This window comes from Aphis gossypii, chromosome 1 (assembly GCF_020184175.1).
Source record: "Aphis gossypii isolate Hap1 chromosome 1, ASM2018417v2, whole genome shotgun sequence".
Taxonomy (NCBI): Eukaryota; Metazoa; Arthropoda; class Insecta; order Hemiptera; family Aphididae; genus Aphis; species Aphis gossypii.
This window is the reverse complement of record NC_065530.1, coordinates 53933713-53956418: the sequence shown is the minus strand read 5'-3', so window position 1 is coordinate 53956418 and position 22706 is coordinate 53933713. Positions and strand designations below refer to the sequence as shown.

The following is a 22706-nucleotide window of genomic DNA, read 5'->3' as shown; positions in this document are numbered from 1 at the left end:
GAGATAACATATTTCCACGGCACCTCATACTAACGCCATCTTGCAGCTTGTTTACTAACTATTGAGAAATAATTATCATAATTCAGAACACAAACAATCGCAAGCTGAAGAATAATGAATATCAACAACTACAGCCGACAACGTTTATAATTTAATAATTGGAATATTACTAATGTACTTTACAAATTTACAATTTTCATTTCACAATATTAATTCAAAATGTATTGGAATATCGGTATGTATTTAACTCTTATATTTTATACGTTTTGTAATACTCAAAAACAAATGAAATTAATTGGCGTTCAGCGCTTCTAATACAATATTGTAACAATTAATAATTGATTGAAGTAAATATTATAAATAAGGGACAAAACTATAATCTACTAACAAATTATGCATTTAAATAGTAAAGGCTTTCATTGAGTTATTTTATTCTTGAATATAATCTCTAGTTTCCTTCATGAAAAAAGTTGCATTATACAGTGCATAGTGCACCATAATGGTGGTACTGCAACTCAATTATTTATTTTTATTTAAAGATTTTATTTTTATTTTATCTAGATAAATTGTTTTAGCTTAAATTTGAAATATTCTTTTAAAATTAAATTATTATTTAATGTAATAAATAATAATAGGCAATATATTTACATCCAATATTTAATGTTATATAGAATTAAACAAAGAATCAGTTTTAAAGTATAGCAGATGCCATTGAATTTTTTTCAAATATTAAGATTGTGAATGAAATATGAATAATTTTATGTTAAAAAATATTACCTAAAATTATTCATTGACTATAATTTATTGAATTCATTAATATAAATTAAAAGGTATTTGTGATAAATATTTTATTATCAATAACTTTTTAGCCTGACCTATGTCGTCCATATGAAAACATAACTAGTTATTACGTTCTATCATATAGTATACAACATTTATAGTTGTAATATACCTAAGTATTTGTTCGAAAAAATAATATTTATTGCTTTTTTTAAGTTAATATCTATATTATATCAGTTAGAATAAACAATTAATTAACATCAGTAGTGAGCTACTGTTCCTTTAAATATGATAATTAGGGCTGAAATTTTGATGCACTTTGCATTTTTTTCTGAAACTTTCTGTATGATGCTCGTTTTGTTACAAATATGTTTTAGGTATTTTTAAATTAGAATAAGAAATTTTATTTTACATTTTTTTTGACAATATTTGATTTTAAGGTAATTTTTCTCATTTTTAGAGCATTTTAGGGGTTTTTAAGTAATTTTTGGTGTTTTTAAATTTAAAATTCAAATTCAAAATTTTATCATAGATTTATAATATAAAATATTTATAGGTATGCTAACAATAGATGAAAACCCAAATGACCTATTTTTTATCTACAGTTCTTATGTATTAAATATATAATTAACTAGCATAGTGAAAAATGTTTTACCATATAATTTCTATTTGAAAACCTGAAGCACACTCTTGTGATTCAGTGTAACAATAAACAATCATTTTTTTTTTATTATTAATATATGAAGTGAAATAAAATATTTGTGAATGTGTTATGTAATTTTTTTAATTTTAAAGACAATTTTTAATGCATTTTTGCATTTTTATGGACATTAAAATCCCAGCCCTAATGATAATATTTATGACATCATTTATAAAAAAAAATTAACTAGAAATAACACGAAAGATATTACAAATAATATGCTCTTTCTAGGAGTTATTACAAGCATTATAAATTATTATTGTTAACGGATTAAAAATATTGTCAACTAAAATATGGTCCTAAAAAAATGCTAAAATTATATTTGTGAAGATTTACGTGAGCCGCCCCAAGTACATAAAGAAATACCTTTTTTGGTTTTGTAATTTTATCAATTCTTTCGACAGTTTTTTTGAGTATCGTGCGGCAAAGTATTGTGTTAAACTACTTATTTAAAGGAGGTCAAATTATGTGGATTTTATAATACTTTCAAAAAGTTTCTCATCTTGGATGTGAAAACACTATAGACAATTATTCAAAATGTATAAAATAATCTTGGTTTAAATCTTGATCATCAAACAATAGGTAAAATAATATATAGTTAGTACTATACAGTACTAGAAGTATAGTAAAATTGAAAATATTATTCATTCAATGTATCATTAAAGAACAAATAAATAGTAGGTATTTAAACACAAGTAAAATTAATATTGTAGTTTAGGTAATTTAAAATATTGAAATATGGCCGGTTTATACTATAGAAATAGTCTGATATGTCTGAATTATAAACAAATAAATACAATAATTTAGTGGTCTACCGTATTAATTTTTGATAAATTGGCATTTAATATGAATGAATACATGAACTATAAAATAAAATAGATCTAATTTATTTTTCTAGAAATTATATTTTAAATAAGACTGTACAAAATTAAAAATGTCAAAAAGAAACAACGATGAAGGGGGTTCTGAAGAACCACCAATGAAAAAAGTTCAATTTGAGCCTGTTAGACTTGGCCCTATTTCTACTATGGAAGATTTAGATATGAAAGTTCTACAATACCAAAACAAAAAATTAGCTCAAGTTAGTATAATATTTTAAAAATATAATTTACAATTTAAAAAGATTTAATAATTGTTTTATTAAAAATTTCAACTTTTAGAGATTAGAACAACGAAATAGACTTGAAGCAGAATTAAGAAATAGAATAGAACAATTAGAAAAACGACAAACTCAAGATGATTCTGTTTTAAATGTAGTAAATCGTTATTGGAATCAATTAAATGAAGATATTCGAGTACTGTTACAAAGGTTTGATGCTGAAACTGCTGACGAATTAGAAAGCAAAAGTAATTTTATTTTACTGCATAATAATTAATAATTTTTATTCAAAATACGTAATAGATTTATATATTTAACTAAATCATTTATTTTTAGATGAAAGTGAAGCTACAACTTCATTTTTAGTACAGTTATCAACATGGGATAAGGAAGAATTAGATGAAAAATTAGCTAATCGAGTACAAGTATCAAAACGTGCAGTAGCAAAAGTTATACAAGCTTTTGATAGACTTATGCAAAGAAATGAAAAAATTACACTTGCTTTAAAAGGAGAGTTTGAAGGAGGTAAGAATTGTATGAGTTTAATAAATTATTAACTTAAATCAAAATAAAACAAATGATTTTTAGATACTAGAATATGGAAATTCTTCTGCTACATAATACTATCTAAGAGTTTTGGCCACCATCATAATCTCACTCCATTTCTCTTGATCCTAAACTAATTTTCTCCATCTCCCCCCAAAGTTTTTTTTCTATTGGTTTCTAAACTAACCTAACCTTACTGCTCTACTCATATCATGTGTCTTAACCATTAGATCCTTTGTCTCCTTATGATTATGGAGCTAATAATTTATACAATTACCAAATCTTCTTGAAATTCTTAGTTAATTTTTTTTCCAAATTGCCATTTTGCTATCATAAATTGGTCCACATATTGTCCTCCAAAATGTATTTTCAAAAGTCTTTTTTGGTTAAAGTGGTGGTAGTCCATAGTAGCCATTGGTGAGGATATGCCTCATTCCCATACATAGTATTGCTTTGGTTTTTTTTTCTTGAACAATTTAAAAAAGTTTTGATGATGTCATTTAAAATGTTATACCATTATTCTTTTATTACACTTAACAACATTATTAATTATTAAAGATAATAGTTTTATTATAAGGATGTAACATAGATGTATAATTTATACTTTTTGATATTATAATCAAAAATTAACTAATTATGAGTTTTAATAGATGAAGCTCCTAGTATGGATGAAACAATTCGACAAGCAAATAGTGAACTTCAAGCCGAGAATCAGAAGTTACAAACATTAAATACCTCTTTACATAAAAAGTATCATACAATGTCACTGAAGGTGATAATTTTAATTATAAATTATTTATAATAGTTTTATAAAATAATTGATTTATATCAAATTAATTTCATTTTTGTTATTTTTATAGCTGGCAGGCTTACAAGATAATGTAAACTGCAAAGAAACTGAAGTTGCTGAAATGCGAAACCAAATTGAAGAGTTGCAATATGAATATCAAAAAATTCTTGAACGAAATTATAAACTAGAAACACATTTAGCAGAAGCAAGAGATAAGTTAAAAGGATTGGAAGCAATGCAAATTGATGACAGAGTTATTTCAAAACCAGATACATCAATTGCACAGTCAAGTGTATCATTACAAAAGGTATGTCATATAATTAACCTTATTTTAAAAGGTTTATTATCCTATAAATAAAAAAAAACCTATAACTTGCAAAGAAATAGTACTACGTAGTAAATTAAACTCAAAAGGACTGCTCAAACTATAGAACAATGAATAATTTTGGAATAAGTTACTAATATTATTAAATTTTTGTTTGCAGTATAATAAAATAAATTTTACAATATAATCAATGATATGATTTATCAAAATAATATACCAACGCATAATATATTAATTACTTATATATATAATATATAGTCATTTGTAATAAACAGAAAATATTTTATTATTATATAATTTAATAACCATCTCGTAATCTTATCAGGCAATTATTATTTAAATAATATTAAAATATTTAATATTTCTATTTTAACTTATTTTATTGTATATCATGTATTATATATTTAACATTGTATAACCTAAAATAGATAGAAGAATTTCAAAAAGAAAATGAAGAACTTAGAGAGTTGAATAATAACCGTCTCCAAGAACTTGATAAGTTACATCAACAACATAGGGAGGCTTTAATGGAAGTAGAAAAATTTAAAATGGATGTATGTATTTTTGTGTATACAGTAGTCTTGATAATCCACCACTACCATGGTTCCATAGTATTGCTAAATTATTAATAAAACTACAAATGTATTTATTTTCATTGAAATTTATTCAGATCAAAACATATTTGATTTGTGTAATAATTGAATGTATTGGTTTAAAATAATATTAAGATTGATATCCATGAAGAGGTAGTTTATACAATATAATAATTGCCACAGACATGTTAAATAAAATCCCAACAATATTGTTAAAAATTAATACCATTATCACATATTTTGAAAACATGTTATGTATATATAATATACCAAAATTTTGCAGCCAGGAAAACTAATTTAGTGCAATTAACTTTATTTTTAGAATAAATTAACCTAATCTTAAGTTAAGACATAGTTTGTGTTTTTACATTGGTTTATACAATAGATTAATTTTAAATTGAATTATGAGCATTTTTAAATTGTTTTTATTTACATTATTATAACTCACTTAAAAATAGAAATACAGTGTAGTTTCAATTATCTCTGAAATAGGGTGGCTTGGAATTCATGGATAAACAAATTCCGCAAACAATCCGCAAAATTAAAACGAAAATTTTATAATTACATACGTGTATTATTAAAAAAAAAAAATCATGTAATTTTATATAGTATTTTAGGAAAATTAAATTATAGCATGCTTTATTTTTATTTAAACATTCATATAATATTACAAAAATATTTTATAATTTTTGTATACATTTAATATGTGTGTAGATCATTCCGCAGACAATTATGGATAATCTGCCTATATCTTAAAAAAAAAATAATAAGTACAGACTCAAATGATGTTTGATAATATGTCCATTCACTAATATTAAAGCTAGTTGTATGTAAATTTTGTTGTACATTTATAAGAAGACCCAATGTGTGGATGTTGTATACTTAATATGACTACATACAAAATATCATGATAAATAAAGTTAGATGTTATTAAAAATACTAGATTATTACTCAAGTGCTGGATTATCAAAACTCTACTGTATATTATGAGTATAATTAAATATTGAATAATTAATTTTTGTTTATTTATTAGCTAAGGCAACTTCCTGAAAGTGTAATCATTGAAACAACAGAATATAAATGTTTACAATCACATTTTTCTGTATTATATAGTGAATTTATGTTAATGAGAAATCAACTACTTGAATCTACAGGATTGCTTCAAAATAGTAAAAATACTCATTTACGTCAAATGGAAGTGATGGAGGTAAGTTATTCTGCCTAAAAATACGTAAAATATGAATAATTCTAAATCTATTTGCTTTACTATAACAAAATAATCTAATTAATCTAGTGATAGTAACATCCATGTAGTTAATAATTTTTGTTTATTTAAAATTAAAATTTTATTTTTAATAAGATTTGGGTTTTACATTTTTTTTTTTTTTTGAATTTTACTTTACTCCATAACATATAATATTATAATATTAATTTTAACAGAGTGATGAATTATCAGCTCAAAAAAAATTACGTTCGGAATTGATGAATTCTGAAGATGTCAATGCTCAATTACGTAAAGAGTATGAAATGTTACGTATTGAATTTGAACAGAATTTGGCTGCTAATGAACAAACTGGTCCCATAAATCGAGAAATGAGACATTTACTATCATCATTACAAAACCATAATAACCAGCTTAAGGGTGAATTGCATAGATATAAGCGTAAATATAAAGATGCCAATGCAGAAGTACCAAAGGTAAAAATTAATTTATTGTTATATACTTTATTTACAATTAGTAATATGGAAATCATACATTTTTAGTGGTGGGTGCTTGTTTTTTTAAAGTTAAGCTAATTATGTTATGTATTAAATTTATTTATATCTTTACAGTTAGCCTCTACATCATGTAATAACTATTAAATATGAACAAAATGTTATAAAATGTTGTGAAAAATAGAAATTGAATGAATCCATATGAGTAAACAATTTACTAAAATGTATAAAAATATTTATCTACTAAATATAAATACCATGAGTATTCCTAGATATATTTTACTAAAAAAATTGTATTACTTCACCGTGTTAATATTTAGAATAAATTATACAATCATATTTTGTTAAATACTATAATTATGTTTCATTTTTACAGTTAAAAAAAGAACTAGAAGATATTAAATTAAAGTTAGGACAACAAATTACAACTCCTGTCTTAGATACAAAAGAAGGATTATTAGAATCTTGTAAAGAAGATGAATGTGGAGTAAATGATAATATTAAAGAAGAATTTTCATTATCTCAAGTTATTATGAAAAAAGAAGAAGATTTAGAAGTAAATTATTCAATTAAATAATTTGTATCTATCAATCATATATATTTAATTTTTAAGGGCATATCTCAACTAATGGATGAAAATGTTCAAGTCGATGAAAAAATTGATGTCAAAAATGTTAAAAAAGAACAGATAAAAGATGGACAACAAACACCTAATAAAACAACTACAGGCCCAGCTACTACTCCAGATCAAAAGACTGTTAACCAAAAAGAAGTCATTAGGAATTGGGAAAGTGAAGCTCTCAGAGATTTGAAAACTCAACTTAAGTAAATATGAATCATATAAAAAATTAGTTAACACTAAGTTGTCTACCCTGTATAAATAAACTTAACTATTTTTGTATTGTTTTTACAATATATTTTCTTTTTCATTGCATTCACTTTATTGAGTTTAGATAATTTATAACAAATAATTGGAATAATGTGTTTATATTACAGAAAAGCTGTAAATGATCAAAAAGAAATGAAATTATTATTAGACATGTATAAAGGAGTTAGTAAAGACCAAAGAGACAAAGTTCAATTAATGGCAGCTGAAAAAAAACTTCGAGCAGAACTTGAAGAAGCTAAACAAGCCTTAAAAAAAATACAAGTAAGACACTTTATTATTTTTTTTACTACTATTGTTAACATAACAATTACATTGACATTTTTACTTACTTTAGGAAGGCAAGCGTGAAGAACGCAAGAAATTAGCTGATGAAGATGCTTTACGAAAAATTAAACAGTTGGAAGAACATATTGTTCAACTTCAAAAACAAGTTGCTACTCATAAACAAGTATATCTTAATTTTAAATATTAAACACTATTGTCAACCAAAAAATGAATTGATTTTTTTTTTTTTTTTTAAGGAAGAAGAAGCTATGCTAAGTGAAATGGAAGTGACAGGTCAAGCATTTGAAGATATGCAAGAACAAAACTCAAGATTAATTCAACAATTACGTGAAAAAGATGATGCTAATTTTAAATTAATGACAGAACGTATAAAATCTAATCAATTACATAAGTTAGCTCGTGAAGAAACTGATACTCTCAAAGAATTGGTTAGTTTTAAATTATTTTATAGAATATATGTATAAAATAATTAAGTTTTATAATTAAAAATTTAGATTAAAACTTTAACAAATCAAGTAGAAATGACAAATACAGTAGTTCGAAAACTAGAAGAAAAAGAACGTATACTGCAAAATTCTTTAGCAACAGTTGAAAAAGAATGTTCAATTAGACAACAGGCTATGGAAATGCACAAACGTAAAGCAATTGAAAGTGCTCAGTCTGCAGCAGATTTAAAATTACATCTTGGTAATTAATTATTATTTTATTAAAAAATACATGTATAATATATTACAATATCTTATTTAATATTTGTTAATGATTTTAAAGATAAATATCATGCACAAATGAAAGAAGCACAACAAGTAGTAACAGAAAAAACCAGTGCCCTTGAAGCTGAAGCATATAAAACCAAAAGACTTCAGGTAATTGTCTTATTAAAAGGAGGTTCTTCCATTTTATAAACACTTACTTAACAAAAAAAAAAAAAATATTCTGAATAATTAAATTTACTTTGTTCTATGTATATAAATTATTGTGATCTTTATATAATATGAGTACACAATTTATATTAAATTATATTACGATTATTTAATTGTGCGAGTACATCGGTCACTCAGTCGTTTAATCGTTCCTTCTATCACGGCTCACGACGCGTAATGTTAGTAATATAGGCAATTCTAGTCTATGAATATAAGGTTATTATATGATTATTATTTATTACATTCTATACAGTTTTTTTTTTCATATTTTAATTTTAAAGCAATTTATATGCATTTTAAATTTTTTTATACATTTTTAAATGCATTAAATAAAATTAAAACATCAAAAAGTACATATAGTCCTTTAGATAATCATTTTTAATTTGATCATCAATTTATTTACAATCAAAAAATAGAGTTAAATTAATTATTTTGGGTTTAAAATTTGGTGTGTATTGGTAAGATGATGTCGTCTTAACTAAATTAATTAAAATCATTTTCAGCTTGAACAAATGTATTGTATATTTTATTTTTAAAAACAGTTTCACAATTAGGACAATAAGTTTTATTTTATTTATGTTATAAACAATTTCTAATTTATTTTATAGATATCATTATTATTATAAAACTACATTTTATTGAATACATTACAGGAAGAAATAGTACAATTGAGGCGAAAAACTGAACGTATGAAGAAAATTGAACAAGCAGGTACGTTAGATGAAGTTATGATGGAAGAAATTAGGGAGTATAAAGAAACACTCACTTGCCCATCGTGTAAAGTTAAACGAAAAGATGCAGTACTGACTAAATGTTTTCATGTGTTTTGCTGGGATTGTTTACGTACTCGTTATGAAACAAGACAAAGAAAATGTCCTAAATGCAATGCAACATTTGGAGCTAATGATTACCATAGGCTTTATCTTGGGTCATAGTTATTTTTTAAAGTTATTAGTAAGATATGTAACTTATTGTATTGGTATCTTGTAACATAATTGTTTTGTCGTTTTGCAGTCCTATTTTTTTAATTATATTTTGATGATTGTTCCAAGATTTGTCTAGATTATTTTAGTTCAATTGTATTCCTAATTGAATAGATTTCAAATATATTTATTATATTTAGGAAACTAGAAGTAAATATTTATTTTTAGATATGTTGCAGCTAAAAAAAAAAAAAAAAAATATATAAGATCTTTAAATTTTTATTGGACTTAACATAGAAAAAAAATATTTATAATAAAATTACAACACGTCTTAATGGTATTTTTCTTATGATTGACAACTTTAATTTAGTTTGTATTATACATGTTATTCAATGTTATTGTAAAGAAATATTTAAAAACTAAAAATTATTACATTTTACCAAAAACCTGTGTATTAATATATTGTAAATTATTGATGATAAAAAAATAATTTGTTTCAAAACAAAAAGACTGAAATAAATAATATTTTATACGATCAACACTTTTATACAATACCAATTGAAATGACTAAATTGTAGTTATTATGTTATTTATATATTAATTGTAATAATTGCATCAGTACCTTTTGTTAGCATTTGTTTCTATTTTTACATTATTTGTATAATATTAACTAAAATTGTATAATTCAATTAACTGTATATTATAAACTAATTCTTTTTGGTTGTTAAACATATTAAAATAATATATTGTAATAAATTGTTCAGTTTATGTCTGAATATTTTAGGTGTTCACTTATAAATCATTTACCTATTATAATATAGCTATATAATATAGTTTGTGTAGATTTTAAATATTATTTTATTTCAACAACCTTAAACTAGTAATGTTAGTAAAATTACATTGTATTTTACTTTTAAGAAATAGAAATCATATTGTAGTATGTAAATAAGTTTACTAAGTATTTATAATATACAATATATAAACGTATATATATATATTATATGTATAAATTATATTGTTTCTTTGTGTATTATTATTATATTTCATCTTAAAATGTGTAATACTGCCCAATTTTAAGAGTACAGTATTTTCCAATTGCTGCAACTACCATTGAATATGGCACAGTGACTATACTCTGTTCAGGTAAGAGTGCCCAGTTTTTTGGACGAAAACTAGTTCTTTTCACTCATGTATCGCATGTGTCATACAATGCCGACCATACACAGGGCATCTGATGTCATCTGGGTGGTCTAACAGCTGTCGGCATACTCAGTATGCATGTGCGAGTTTGAATACTCTTAACCTGAACAGAGTATAATATTTCACTAACAAAAATTGACTAAAACACAATGTATACTTGTCTGTAATGTATTCATTGTTTCACACACATAAATAGACTATTTGTTCTTATAATAAGAATTGTTTTTTTTTTTTTTTTTTTTGTAGTTATTAGTTTCCTTAAGAACATAGTTTTAAGAAATGGGTTATTATAGATTAAGAGTTACAACAATTTTTAACTTTGTTACCGACAACAAGCATTCTTTCCACTAAACGTCTATTACACTGTGCAATTATTTTAAAATATTTGAAAACACAATTACTGGAAAAATAGATCCAACACCAACATCAATATAAGAAACCTTACTAACACTGTAATCATAATATTTTATCATCATTAGTACCAGAGCTTTTGTTAATTAAAATTAAATATTTTCAGTGTAACATAAAATTATGTGGCAAATTACCGTCTAAAAATTAAGTTCTATTTAGAAAAAAAGAAGAGATTAAATCGCAAGAAGATAAATTTAAAAAGAGAATTTGAAAAATTGTTGTAATATAAAAATATTACTTATTTGACATCGACCACCACATTTTATTTACTAAACATTTTTTTTTTGTAATATTCTACTTATTATATAAATTTAGAAAAGTAAAAATTATTCAATCTGTCATGTACAATATAAATATAATTAATAATAATAATTATATAGACATTAGTATATTTCATAATGAATACACAAATACATAAACATCTTGTTAAATTACATTTTACAATTTTTACATTATGGTAATTAATAAACATAGGTTATTTCATGCAGAAATTGTATTTTGACCAATTCAATCCGTGTTTTCTAAATATTAAAGACTGCAATTGACATTTTATCTAGGCTGAGACGATTTCTTAAAGATGATTCAGTATACCAAATTATTGTTCAATGACTGAACGGTTTTTTTTTTTTAACTGAAAGTAAAACAAAAATGATTAGATCAATTAAGATATATTTGAACTTCTTACAAGTTAATTATAACTATTTTAAATTTATACATATTTTATATTTTAGGACTTTTAGTATTTCTAATGAATAAATGATTTAGTGTAACTATAATTTTATATTTTACTTTTAAATAAAAAATGATAATATAACAACTATTACCAAATAATTAGTATAAAATATAACCTCTATAGTCATTCTTAAATCCAAATATATCTAAACAGGAATTTTATAGTAAAATCGATTTTTGTAAGGTTCACATTTTCAATATTGAAAAATTAATTTAATTTCTAACTTGCAGTAAAATATTTAATATTATTTTAATATTTCCTTAATCATAAATATATTAAAAAAATTACTAACGTTTTGATTTTTTTTCTATGGCTGAAAATTAATTTTTAAATATTATTTATTGAAGAAAACAAAATATTTAATAAAAATAAGGTTCATTTATAAATTCAAAAATGTTAATATTTATTAAATAGAGAATTACAATATTACAAATATAATTATTTACGGTAACGCATCGGTGCTGGTCTTCTCATAAAACGTTCCGGAGGAGTAATGCAAACATCTAAATAATCACCAATAGTAAATCTGTAACATAATTATAAATAATAATAATTAATACATTAAAATATAACCTTTATATTTATTTTACTAGAAATCATAAAATAAGCATTATAGGTAAAAACATATTATATTTATTATAACTTTATGTTTTAAAAGTTAAAAACACAAAATGTTGTATGATATATATAGGTTTTCTAAAAACAGTTTGTCAAAATATAAGTTGGTAATTTTTATTTTTGACACAATGATTAAATCAGCTATTATGAATATTATAAGCTAGATTTTTCTAACTACGGCTCAGAGTCAAGCTTTTACAAGCATGCCAACCGCAGCAAATAATTCAAAAACAAAATATTCAATGCATAGTATCCTGATTAAAGTTTGATGACCCCCTGATTAAGAGCTATAAAAATATATATTAACAATAACTCTCATATACCTTGTGTTTCCCAATGTTTTCGAATCATCTGGAGATCTATTTCCAGCAACAGTAAGTCCGATTTCAAATGCATTAAATCTTGGGCAATTATATTCTGGTGATACAAGAACAAAATCAAATGTTGTACCACGAACTCGAGACTCAATATTGACCTCTTTAATAAGACCAGTCAATTCACGTAGTGTAGCATCCATCCTAAGAGCAAATTAAAATTAATAATGTTTAATACTTTACCTATCTATGAGAGATATAGTATTATGGAAGTGTAAGACTGAAGTGGGCAACTCCATACAGTTCAGAGATAAGAATAAAAAGCAGAATACTAAGTTGTTACTCTAGGAACTAGACAATATGTACCAAGTGTATATTTGAAGTTCATTTCCAGGTACAGCGCCACGATAGTATTCCGATAAATTATTATGATGTCCCATGGCACAGAACACTCTTAATAATAATGGGCAAGTCTGAAATGATAAAATATTTAAATTTATATTTATTAGAAAACCAATATTATTCTAAGTATTAACCTTTTCTCTGTTAACAGGTTTCTCTTCAACTTTTACAAGTGATTCAACTGCAGCCATTTTTATTGCGTTAAGCGTTAACTAAAGGATTAAAATGTCAAATGTCAATAAATATTTACTTGAAATTCTCAAAAAACATTTAAAACACAACCGTTTAATAATTAAGGCGTGAATTTGATTTTTAAATCAACTTCATATAGACTCTTGACTGGAACATGCAGTATAGCGGTGTTATTCTATTCTATAATCTATAAAATACTAAATGGAGGTACAAAATACAAACATCAAAACATTTTGAGTACAGTGTTGCGTTAGGGCAAAAATAAATAAAATAATATATCAAAAAATAGTTGCTACCTTCCAAAATCAATGTCATTTTTTTAGGGATGGCTAAACTGAAGAAATTCAGTGAACTGATAGTGTAGATTGATACTTGATAGTGAAATTTTTGATTACACGAGCTACCGTGTGTCCGCGTGGTTTAAATTATAATATTATCTATACTGTGGTAGTGTGGTTTAAAGTTGAAAATATTATTCACTATTCAACACACTTCCTTCAAATTTAAATACTCTATAGGAAAGCTAGTGAGTAGTGGTAACTAGTTTTAGTTTTTTACTCTCTTTGGTGGGAACGACGTCGTAAGAACAGCCACTTGAAAAATGTCTGACTCGGAGCATGAAAGTGAAGAAGAAATGGTCGTTGAAGATGAAAACGACGAAACCGGTGAATCGTCTGGCATAGCTAATAAAAAAGAACCACGACAAGTATACTTGCCCGGTCATCAAATGCAGGAAGACGAGTCGTTGGTATTCGATCCATCTGCTTACCACATGCTACATGATATCGATTCCGGTACATTTGATCATTTGGGAGTTTGATAATTTATTAACCACAGTTGTCCGTTCTTACTGTTTTAATAATCTACTTTCCGTGATAACCATTAGGTTTGCCGTGTTTGAGTTTTGACGTGATCATTGATGACATGGGTTGTGGCCGTAGTGACTTTCCACACTCTATGTATTTGGTTGCTGGAAGTCAAGCAGAAAAACCCAAAGACAATTGTGTGTTTGTTATGAAGGTATGTACACAATTTTGTCAATATGTTGACAACTCTAAAATGTCTACACTAAACTATGTAAAAATTATTATTAGTGTTTTGTTTGGAAAATTATTTTATTATAATATAATATGCTATAATTATTTGTTTTAGCTATCCAACTTAAATGCGATTAAAAATGAAGAAAGTAGTTCATCGGATGATTCAGATGTTGAGTCTGACAGTAGTGATGATGAATCTAAAGATCAACCTGTGTTACAGATATCTTCAATTCCTCATTTGGGCACTGTTAATCGTATTAGGGTTAGTAACTAATAAGTAATGGCTGTTAAATATTAACACTATATGGTCTATTGTTATTCAAACACTGCCAACTATATTATAAACACAATACTTACCAATAATGAACAAATAAAAAATATATTTATTTGTTTGACACTAAAAGTACATTACCTACTCCGTTTCTCATTTTTTATTGTTATTGATATCTGTTGTATTCATATACTTCTACTTCAATAGTACTACATATTCATTTAAAATACCACAAACCAATCTTTTAAAACATATTCTTTACTAAAAGTATAAAATATTTATTATTTTTTATCTTTAATAGAATACTACAGTTGATGACAAAGTATTTGCAGCTGTATGGTCAGAAAGAGGAATTGTCAATATTTATGATTTAAATAGTAAATTGAAAGAAGTTGAAAAAGCTCATCGAAATCGTAAAATTGGAAGTGAAGAAAAGAAAAAAAAGTTTGGTAAAGCTGCTCCCAAGAGAATAATGTCTGAACATAAACCTTTGTATTCATACTCTGGACATAGAGATGAAGGTTTTGCTTTAGATTGGTCTTCCAAGTCACCAGGTATTAATTCAATTTTTATCTTTGCTATTATAAAATAAATACTAAATTTTTTTTCTATTTTATCAGGATTTTTAGCTAGTGGTGATTGCAAAGGAAATATACATACATGGAAACCAAGTGAAAGTGGTTGGGTTGTTAATTTACATTCATTAGGTGGACATAAAGAATCTGTTGAAGATTTACAATGGTCTCCAAATGAAGTTAATGTTCTTGCTTCTTGTTCTGTTGACAGATCGTAAGTAAATAAATATATATTATATTTTATATAAAAAAAAAAACAATCTTACAAATGATTCTACATCTTAATATATATATATTTTTTTTTATCAGACTAAGAATATGGGATACACGGTTAGCACCAAACAAAGCTAATATGTTGACAATTTCTGATGCTCATGATAATGATATTAATGTCATAAACTGGAATAAGAAAGAACCATTAATTGTTTCTGGTGGTGATGATGGAAAACTTATGATCTGGGATTTAAGACAATTTAAAGTATATAATTATATTATAGTATATTTAATATGTCACATAAATATTATAATTCTAATAGTAAATCATTAAATTAGAAAGGCAAAGAACTAGCTATATTCAAACACCATACTAGTGCTATTACAACAGTCGAATGGAGTCCAGATGATAGTTCTGTGTTTGCTTCTGGCGGTGATGATGATCAAATAGCAATTTGGGATTTAGCTGTTGAAAGGGATACTACTAATGACCAAGATGACATAAAAGTACAGATTTTAAATTAATTAAAAATGAATTTAATATAAAAATTATATTTTTGTATAATAAATATTGTATTTTATTATAAGTATAACATAAAAGTGTACAGACCTTGTAAACAGGTATCTGATATTCTATAAAAAGAGACTTGTAAATCAAAAGTATTCTACATTGAATAATATTTGGGGTATTAAATATTCAATTATTTTATCTAGGAAATTCCACCACAGCTTTTGTTCATTCATCAAGGACAAGAACATATCAAAGAACTTCATTGGCATCCTCAAATAACTGGTGTTCTTATAAGTACTGCTCAAACAGGTTTCAATGTTTTCAGAACCATAAGTATATAAATAAAATTATAACAATTAAAAATATGTTTACTATTTAACAGTTATTTTTTTTAATATACAATATACATAATACACACAATTTATATTTATGATAATATATATATAATTTTTTTTTTTTTTTTGGAATGCTTCTGTTTCTTTATTTGTTGGTTAACATGTTTTCCTTTTTAACACTACAGTGGTTCATGTAAGCTAAAAATGAACTCCAAGCTAAACTGCATAGACTAACAAATGGAATCCTATTTTTTTCTGGAATCATTGTATAATTGAACACTTGTAGTAAAGGCCAAACTGCTACACCAACCTGTTTTGAAAAATAGAGTTGTAACCATGTAATATAATAAATAATGACGTATTAATCAATTTACTGATTAATATAATTTTTAAAACAAGAAAATAAACCATAAAAATGCAATGGAAAATTGGAAAAATTGATTCATTCTTTTAAAAGTAAAAATGAGTTTATTACTTATAAATATTGGTAACTAATAAGTAATGACTGTTAAATATTAACTAATTTAAGTTAAATTTATAATTCTGTTCTAGTCACTTTTTAATTTTTATAATATTTTTTTGATGTTTTACAATATACAGAATTTGGTTGTATCTATTATTTATATCCATTCACCATTATCTTCACAAATAAATCTAAGCAAATTTGATATTATAGAGCAACATTTTATTTTAATAAAAATAATTTATAAATAATAATTTTAATTAAATCAGGAAAAGTGACGATTTATTATCTCATTGAATTTATAATAGATATTAATAGTTGTAATAAAATCATAAAATTATTTTAAGTACACATGTGTATATTGTAATATTGTATACAGTGTATACATAATAATAAGACGTGGCTTATAATAGGCCACAGAAAAATAATCAAAATTATAGATTTTATTGCTATTATATCTACTGTAATACTTAAAGAAAATTGTATTTTATATCACTAAAATGTATAGTTTTATTGATAATACAGATACCTTTGAATAACTTCAGACTAGCACTTAAACTATTTTCAGTTACTTAATGTTTTTATAATGGCTTTAAAAAAAATTTCCCAACATCAATCTTTAATTTTTATAAATATTTATCTTAATTTTTTTTTTAAAGGATTTTAAACTAAAATTTGATTATTTTTGTGAATTATATTGTTATTGTTTTGGTAGCCATTAACAATTATCAAATTTGTACCTGGTATGTTGGTAAAAACTTTTTTTCTACTTCTTTTTTTGCTTCCTCGACCGTCTTCCCTTCTAGTAAAGACATACCAAAATAAAAGCTCACCATTGCACACGGCGAGTATGTTACTTGCTCCAAAAGTGCCTAATAAATATAAATCTTAATATTATTTGTATGCATATATTTATTTATTGAAACTATTTGTTTGGTATTGAATCTTGTTAGCTCACTTTTATGATTGCGCTACGAAGATCATTCTTTGGATATAAGTAACGTGCAACAGTAAGCCATGCGTTTAAAGTCGGGGCTACATAAAATGCTCCAAATAGTCCAAACCGAGCTGCCCTGGCAAAATCAAATTTCTCATCTCCAAAAGCCAATTGTTGTATTAGACATCCGGTTGGCCATATCACTGCATACGAAGCCATTCCCCTGGTAACTGGGTAGGCAATTGAAAACTTTACTATTCGGGCGAAGACGGTCGTCATTTTTGTAGATAATTATTTTTCACGCGGGACCTACTACAATGTTATGAGCAGTGGCCAGTCACTGCACGACGGTTAGGAGGTTCTCATTATTTTTATGCGTGTTATTATTTATAGATATGATGGCTATTGCCAATTTCAAAATTGGGTGATCTTGAACAAACCTTGAAACTGACCATTGCCAAAATTTTACGTATATAACTATATAAATATTATTAGGTAGTATTATTATATGCTTATAGGTACATATGTTATTGATTATTATTATTATTATTTTTGATTTTAATAATGTAAAAACGTCATATAATATTTATCAGGTATGTATTATATTAGATATTTATCCATACGTAAATAATAAACTATCTTTTTATTAAATAATAAATTTTATTGTAATCATAGCTTAATATACTAGTATTCTGATAGTTTAGCCTTTTCCCTAAATTCCTTGCATGTGAGGCATTTTGTTAGGATATGTTTAGGCACATGTAAACTGAGTCCACGATTACCTTTTTTATTGTAAACTCGGCTCGGAAATTTCAGGTAAAAAAATGTCCGTTGTAATCTCGGCCCGATATTATTTACCAATAAAATATAATAACCGCGACATAATTTAATTTTAAAAAAATAACTCCTAGAAAGAATACTTACAAAATATAAAAATAAGGAAATATCAGTGAATGAATACTTTAAACACATGGCTTTTTACTTTAAAAAAAATAAATTTATACATTATAACATTACAATTATTCACTTATATTTTTACACAACAGTGTTACTTATATTTTTACATTTTTTACACTTACAAATAGGTACACACTTACATTTTATAACGAATTTCACACTATAAATAATATGAAAATGAAAATAATTATTGTAGGATAATAAGAATCGTCTCCTTGTTGTATCCTTTGAGTAATGCTAAATGGTTCTCAAAAATATTATAAGAAAATTATATGTACATTCTAATTTGGGCCGAGTTTTCATCTATAGTATTTTTACCTAAAAAAATATACGGGCCGAGTTTACAATCGCCCCATATAGTTACTTGAACTCCGCATAAAGGGAAAGGGTGGGTCTTCTTTGTTCATTACAAAGCTGAGCGATATTTATAAATAATCAATACGAAGCCAACATTACTACTTCAAGTCTTCTAAGCAAATCCAGTGGATGTATCCAAGGTTTAAGTTTTTATAGTTTACCTATTATCTGAAATCTGAATAGATATAGACATAATATAGAATATATCAATATATAATAATCAAGATCATCATTCATTAATTAAAATCAAATAATCATTTCTGAATTAACAAAAAATAGTGAAAATGAAATACTTTATGTACCTAAGTATTCTATTTCTAGATCATAATATTCAAGTACTGTATTTTAATTATTTCTAGATCAAATTATTAATTAGGTAGGTATAAAGTATTAATAATTTATATTGGCTAATGACGAATGAAATATCAACGACTTTGAACAATAAACAGACAGGTGGCATCAAATGGTTGATTATAGGAATGTATCATTATACCTAATTACTCCACCCGTAAACCTTAAAACTTAAAAGTTAAAACGGACAAAATTTCCAACATCATTTTCTTTCCATTATTTTATTAAATAATTATACCTACCTACATTAAATCGTTATTGATATTATAACGATTTAAACTGTATAGATTGGTTTTTATATTATCGATAAATTGTATGATAAAATTAAAAAAACGATTACATACTTAGGTAGGTACCTACCTACTATTATACTATATCTATAATAGTTTATTTTACCAGAGAAAAAGTTTAAATTCATTATTAAAGGAAAAATGAGGTGAATGTTTGCTACTTAATGAATCGCCCTTTAATAATGGCTAAATATACTTAGCCATGTCTTTAATATATGCGTTGATTACATACCAGATTAATTATTTTTAATTTCAAATACTTGACAGTAAATTATTAAAACTTATCAGTCGGAGGAGAAATGAGGTTTTATTATTACTTTTTGTAAGTAGGTACCTACTAAATTGTTTTAAATTCTGATTTTTTGGAATTTTCAAGAATACTTAGTACTATAATATACTGTATTATTAAAAACTTATTTTTTATACCATCGAAGGAATGGCCATCCCTATGATAACATCAACTTCGTTTTTTTCAAAAATGAACACAGTAACACACCTTTTATATAATATAACTACCTAATAATATAAAATAATCATAAAAATACACAGTAGGTACAATATTATTCTATATTTTATTATTAAATACCTGGTACAATATTAAATATTATTTTCTCTCAATTTTTATTAACCGGGACAAACTAAATGACCGAAATTAAATATTTTTTTTTTCTAGATATTTGAAAGTATGGTCTTTCAGTAAACCAGCTACATACAATTTTACAAATTTAAAAAATTATAATTTAAATAGATTCGTTGTTGGGGAGAAAAAAGAAGCGAGTTTATCTAGTGAATCGCATCATGTAAGAAAATAGTAAATACATCATTATATACTTCTATATACTTAAGCATTGATTTGTATATTTAATAAATGACTTAAGTCATACAGACAGAGACAATCTAGTATATATATAGTACTATAGTACATATCAACTCAGTGACGTAGGTATTGGAAGGTATGGTAAACGGGGTAGGTAATCTACATATCTTACACTTTAAATTGAGAAAGTTTTGATTTTGCCGTTGACTCAAAGACTATGAGAAAAATTTCCACTTATTATTTTCCCTCTTTTAATTTAATAGTATTTACATACGTAACCTAGTCATGTTTAATTATGTTTTTGTAATACCCAAATCACGTTTAGTTTTTATTACCTATATAGTATGTATATACGTAATCAGTTAAAATGTTTTATAGTTAATCTATTTGCAATTAGGAAATTTGATTTTAGAGGAATAAATAATATATTCCTCTGAGTTTTGTTATAGTCTTCTACAGAATTTCTAGTGAAATTGTTTTTTTATTGTGAAAAAATCTTAAAAAAGCTTGGTGCTAACCTACGATATACAAATGTTTGATTTGAAAACAAAACTAGAAGAGGACTCAGCTGCAGATGATAACCTAATACCTAGCCGTGAGGGGACAAAATCCCCCCCTTCAACCACTCCAATCAAAAAGAGATTTAATTTATTATAGCTACAAGAATAATCTAAAAGAAAGAAATACTTACCTATTTATTAAATCTTTTAAATTATTTCTGTAGGAATAATTATACAATTTTTTAGAACTATATTTTACCTTATCTACCTAATAAAGATTAATAAGTTAGGTTACCTAGGTACTCGATGAAATGCAAAATCTCTATATAGGTAATTTGGGTCAGACAGGTACTGAACCTACTTTAACTTTAAATTTTCATTTCCTAGTAAAAAAGCATTATGTCATTACCGTGTTTTGAGCCTTGAGATAAATAAACATCTACCTAGTACTAAATTATAATACGTATAGTCTATTAATATTATTTGAAATAATGATTATTACCTACCTATTTATTGCTTAAAACTAAGATACCTATACGGGTTATACGGCTATAAGCCTATAATATAGGTACAAATATAAAAATACAAATATATACAAATATAAGTTACCATATACGATCTTAGTTAAAAATCAGAAAATACAAAATTTTATAGTTTTACTTTTACAAAGCTAATTTTAAATGCAGATTTGGCATTAGTCAAAATAAAGTAGGTATAGAAGCACAATAAATTATTTCAAAACTGAATAAACGTTTTAATATTTGCCAATATAAAACAATTTTAACGGATAGTGTGCCAGAAAAGTACTTACAACTCAATTTTTATATGTTAAATTTACCAATAGTTCGTTTCTTTGTGATTAAGATAAAATCATATACCTATTTAAAAAATAATTGTATTTTCAAATAGGAATTTTTTTCGTCATTAATATAGTGTAGCATGCGTGCTTAGTGATTACTGTCTATCATTTGAGTCGTATAGGTACCTATTGCAATGATTGTTAAGTCAATTTACAGCTGAAATATTTTTGCTATTTGTTATAGCATTTGTACAAAAGTGAGTGACGTGAAGGTGCCGAGATATATTGGCTAGGTCCTACATCTGTCAATGCTGTGTTGAGAAGCTCCTTGTAACATCCTTGTTCTTTTTCTCCTAGGGGCTAGGACTAAGGACTATAATTTGGTTATGGTCACGCTGTTGCGTTTATTAGAAAAGCAGTGTTTAACCAATAAATTGAACGGATACAGGTAATCATGATCAAAGATATTCTTAATCGTGGATATAATTGATAAGTACAGTTGATGGATGTAGCAGCAGCTAACAGATGCAGTGAACTATTAAAACCACAGATATTTTTATAAATCTGTGATTATAACCATTCGTGATTCTCATATTATACAGGTTTGCTAGGTACTCATTATGCTGGATAGGTTGAAAACGATGACTTTAATAGTTACTCAAACATTGGCAACACTATTAAAATATCTTTGTGAAATATATTGTAAGTTTGTTCAAGTTCAGTGAAAATCCTAATCTTATTAAAACAAAAAAACATTGAGATTTTACATTTTAATAAATTACAATAATTATAATTAATTGTTTCTTCAAATGTCAGGGTTTGTGTAAAAACCCATAAATTCTAATAAATTCTGT

The 22706-nt window shown here is 25.2% G+C and overlaps 4 protein-coding genes and 1 long non-coding RNA gene across 7 annotated transcripts; 3 read left to right on the top strand and 2 right to left on the bottom strand.

Moving 5' to 3' along the window:
* Window positions 1–82: 82 nt before the first annotated feature.
* Window positions 83–10325, top strand: LOC114131158 (E3 ubiquitin-protein ligase Bre1). Its single transcript, XM_027996312.2, has 17 exons — window positions 83–235; window positions 2379–2561; window positions 2641–2827; window positions 2916–3104; window positions 3776–3897; window positions 3986–4222; window positions 4669–4794; window positions 5867–6040; window positions 6274–6531; window positions 6926–7105; window positions 7163–7374; window positions 7546–7699; window positions 7773–7886; window positions 7960–8151; window positions 8218–8410; window positions 8492–8586; window positions 9297–10325. The coding sequence occupies exons 2-17, from the start codon at window positions 2415–2417 to the stop codon at window positions 9576–9578; spliced, it is 2862 nt and encodes a 953-aa protein (XP_027852113.1). The 5' UTR covers window positions 83–235; window positions 2379–2414; the 3' UTR covers window positions 9579–10325.
* Window positions 10326–11548: 1223 nt separating this feature from the next.
* On the bottom strand, window positions 11549–13666 carry LOC114131171 (histone deacetylase complex subunit SAP18). Of its 3 annotated transcripts, XM_027996331.2 has the most exons (6): window positions 13527–13666; window positions 13379–13456; window positions 13209–13315; window positions 12852–13046; window positions 12357–12436; window positions 11549–11808 (listed from the first exon to the last, which is right to left on the bottom strand). In XM_027996331.2, exons 2-6 carry the CDS (start codon window positions 13433–13435, stop codon window positions 11780–11782), a joined length of 468 nt encoding a protein of 155 aa, XP_027852132.1. In that variant the 5' UTR covers window positions 13436–13456; window positions 13527–13666; the 3' UTR covers window positions 11549–11779. The 3 variants fall into 3 exon arrangements, with proteins under 3 accessions (XP_027852132.1, XP_027852133.1, XP_027852134.1); XM_027996332.2 differs by having other exon boundaries at window positions 12333–12436; window positions 13379–13607; XM_027996333.2 differs by having other exon boundaries at window positions 12341–12436; window positions 13379–13606.
* A 90-nt stretch (window positions 13667–13756) lies between these two features.
* On the top strand, window positions 13757–16506 carry LOC114131169 (glutamate-rich WD repeat-containing protein 1). Its single transcript, XM_027996329.2, has 8 exons — window positions 13757–14230; window positions 14323–14456; window positions 14589–14738; window positions 15049–15301; window positions 15368–15536; window positions 15632–15800; window positions 15875–16042; window positions 16250–16506. The coding sequence occupies exons 1-8, from the start codon at window positions 14038–14040 to the stop codon at window positions 16385–16387; spliced, it is 1374 nt and encodes a 457-aa protein (XP_027852130.1). The 5' UTR covers window positions 13757–14037; the 3' UTR covers window positions 16388–16506.
* LOC114131170 (PXMP2/4 family protein 4-like) lies at window positions 16389–18099 on the bottom strand. Its single transcript, XM_027996330.2, has 3 exons — window positions 17803–18099; window positions 17585–17716; window positions 16389–16691 (listed from the first exon to the last, which is right to left on the bottom strand). The coding sequence occupies exons 1-3, from the start codon at window positions 18058–18060 to the stop codon at window positions 16527–16529; spliced, it is 555 nt and encodes a 184-aa protein (XP_027852131.1). The 5' UTR covers window positions 18061–18099; the 3' UTR covers window positions 16389–16526.
* Window positions 18083–22227, top strand: LOC126549083 (uncharacterized). Its single transcript, XR_007603228.1, has 3 exons — window positions 18083–18374; window positions 20410–20536; window positions 22097–22227. It is a non-coding gene; the product is annotated as an uncharacterized LOC126549083 (long non-coding RNA).
* Window positions 22228–22706: the final 479 nt, after the last annotated feature.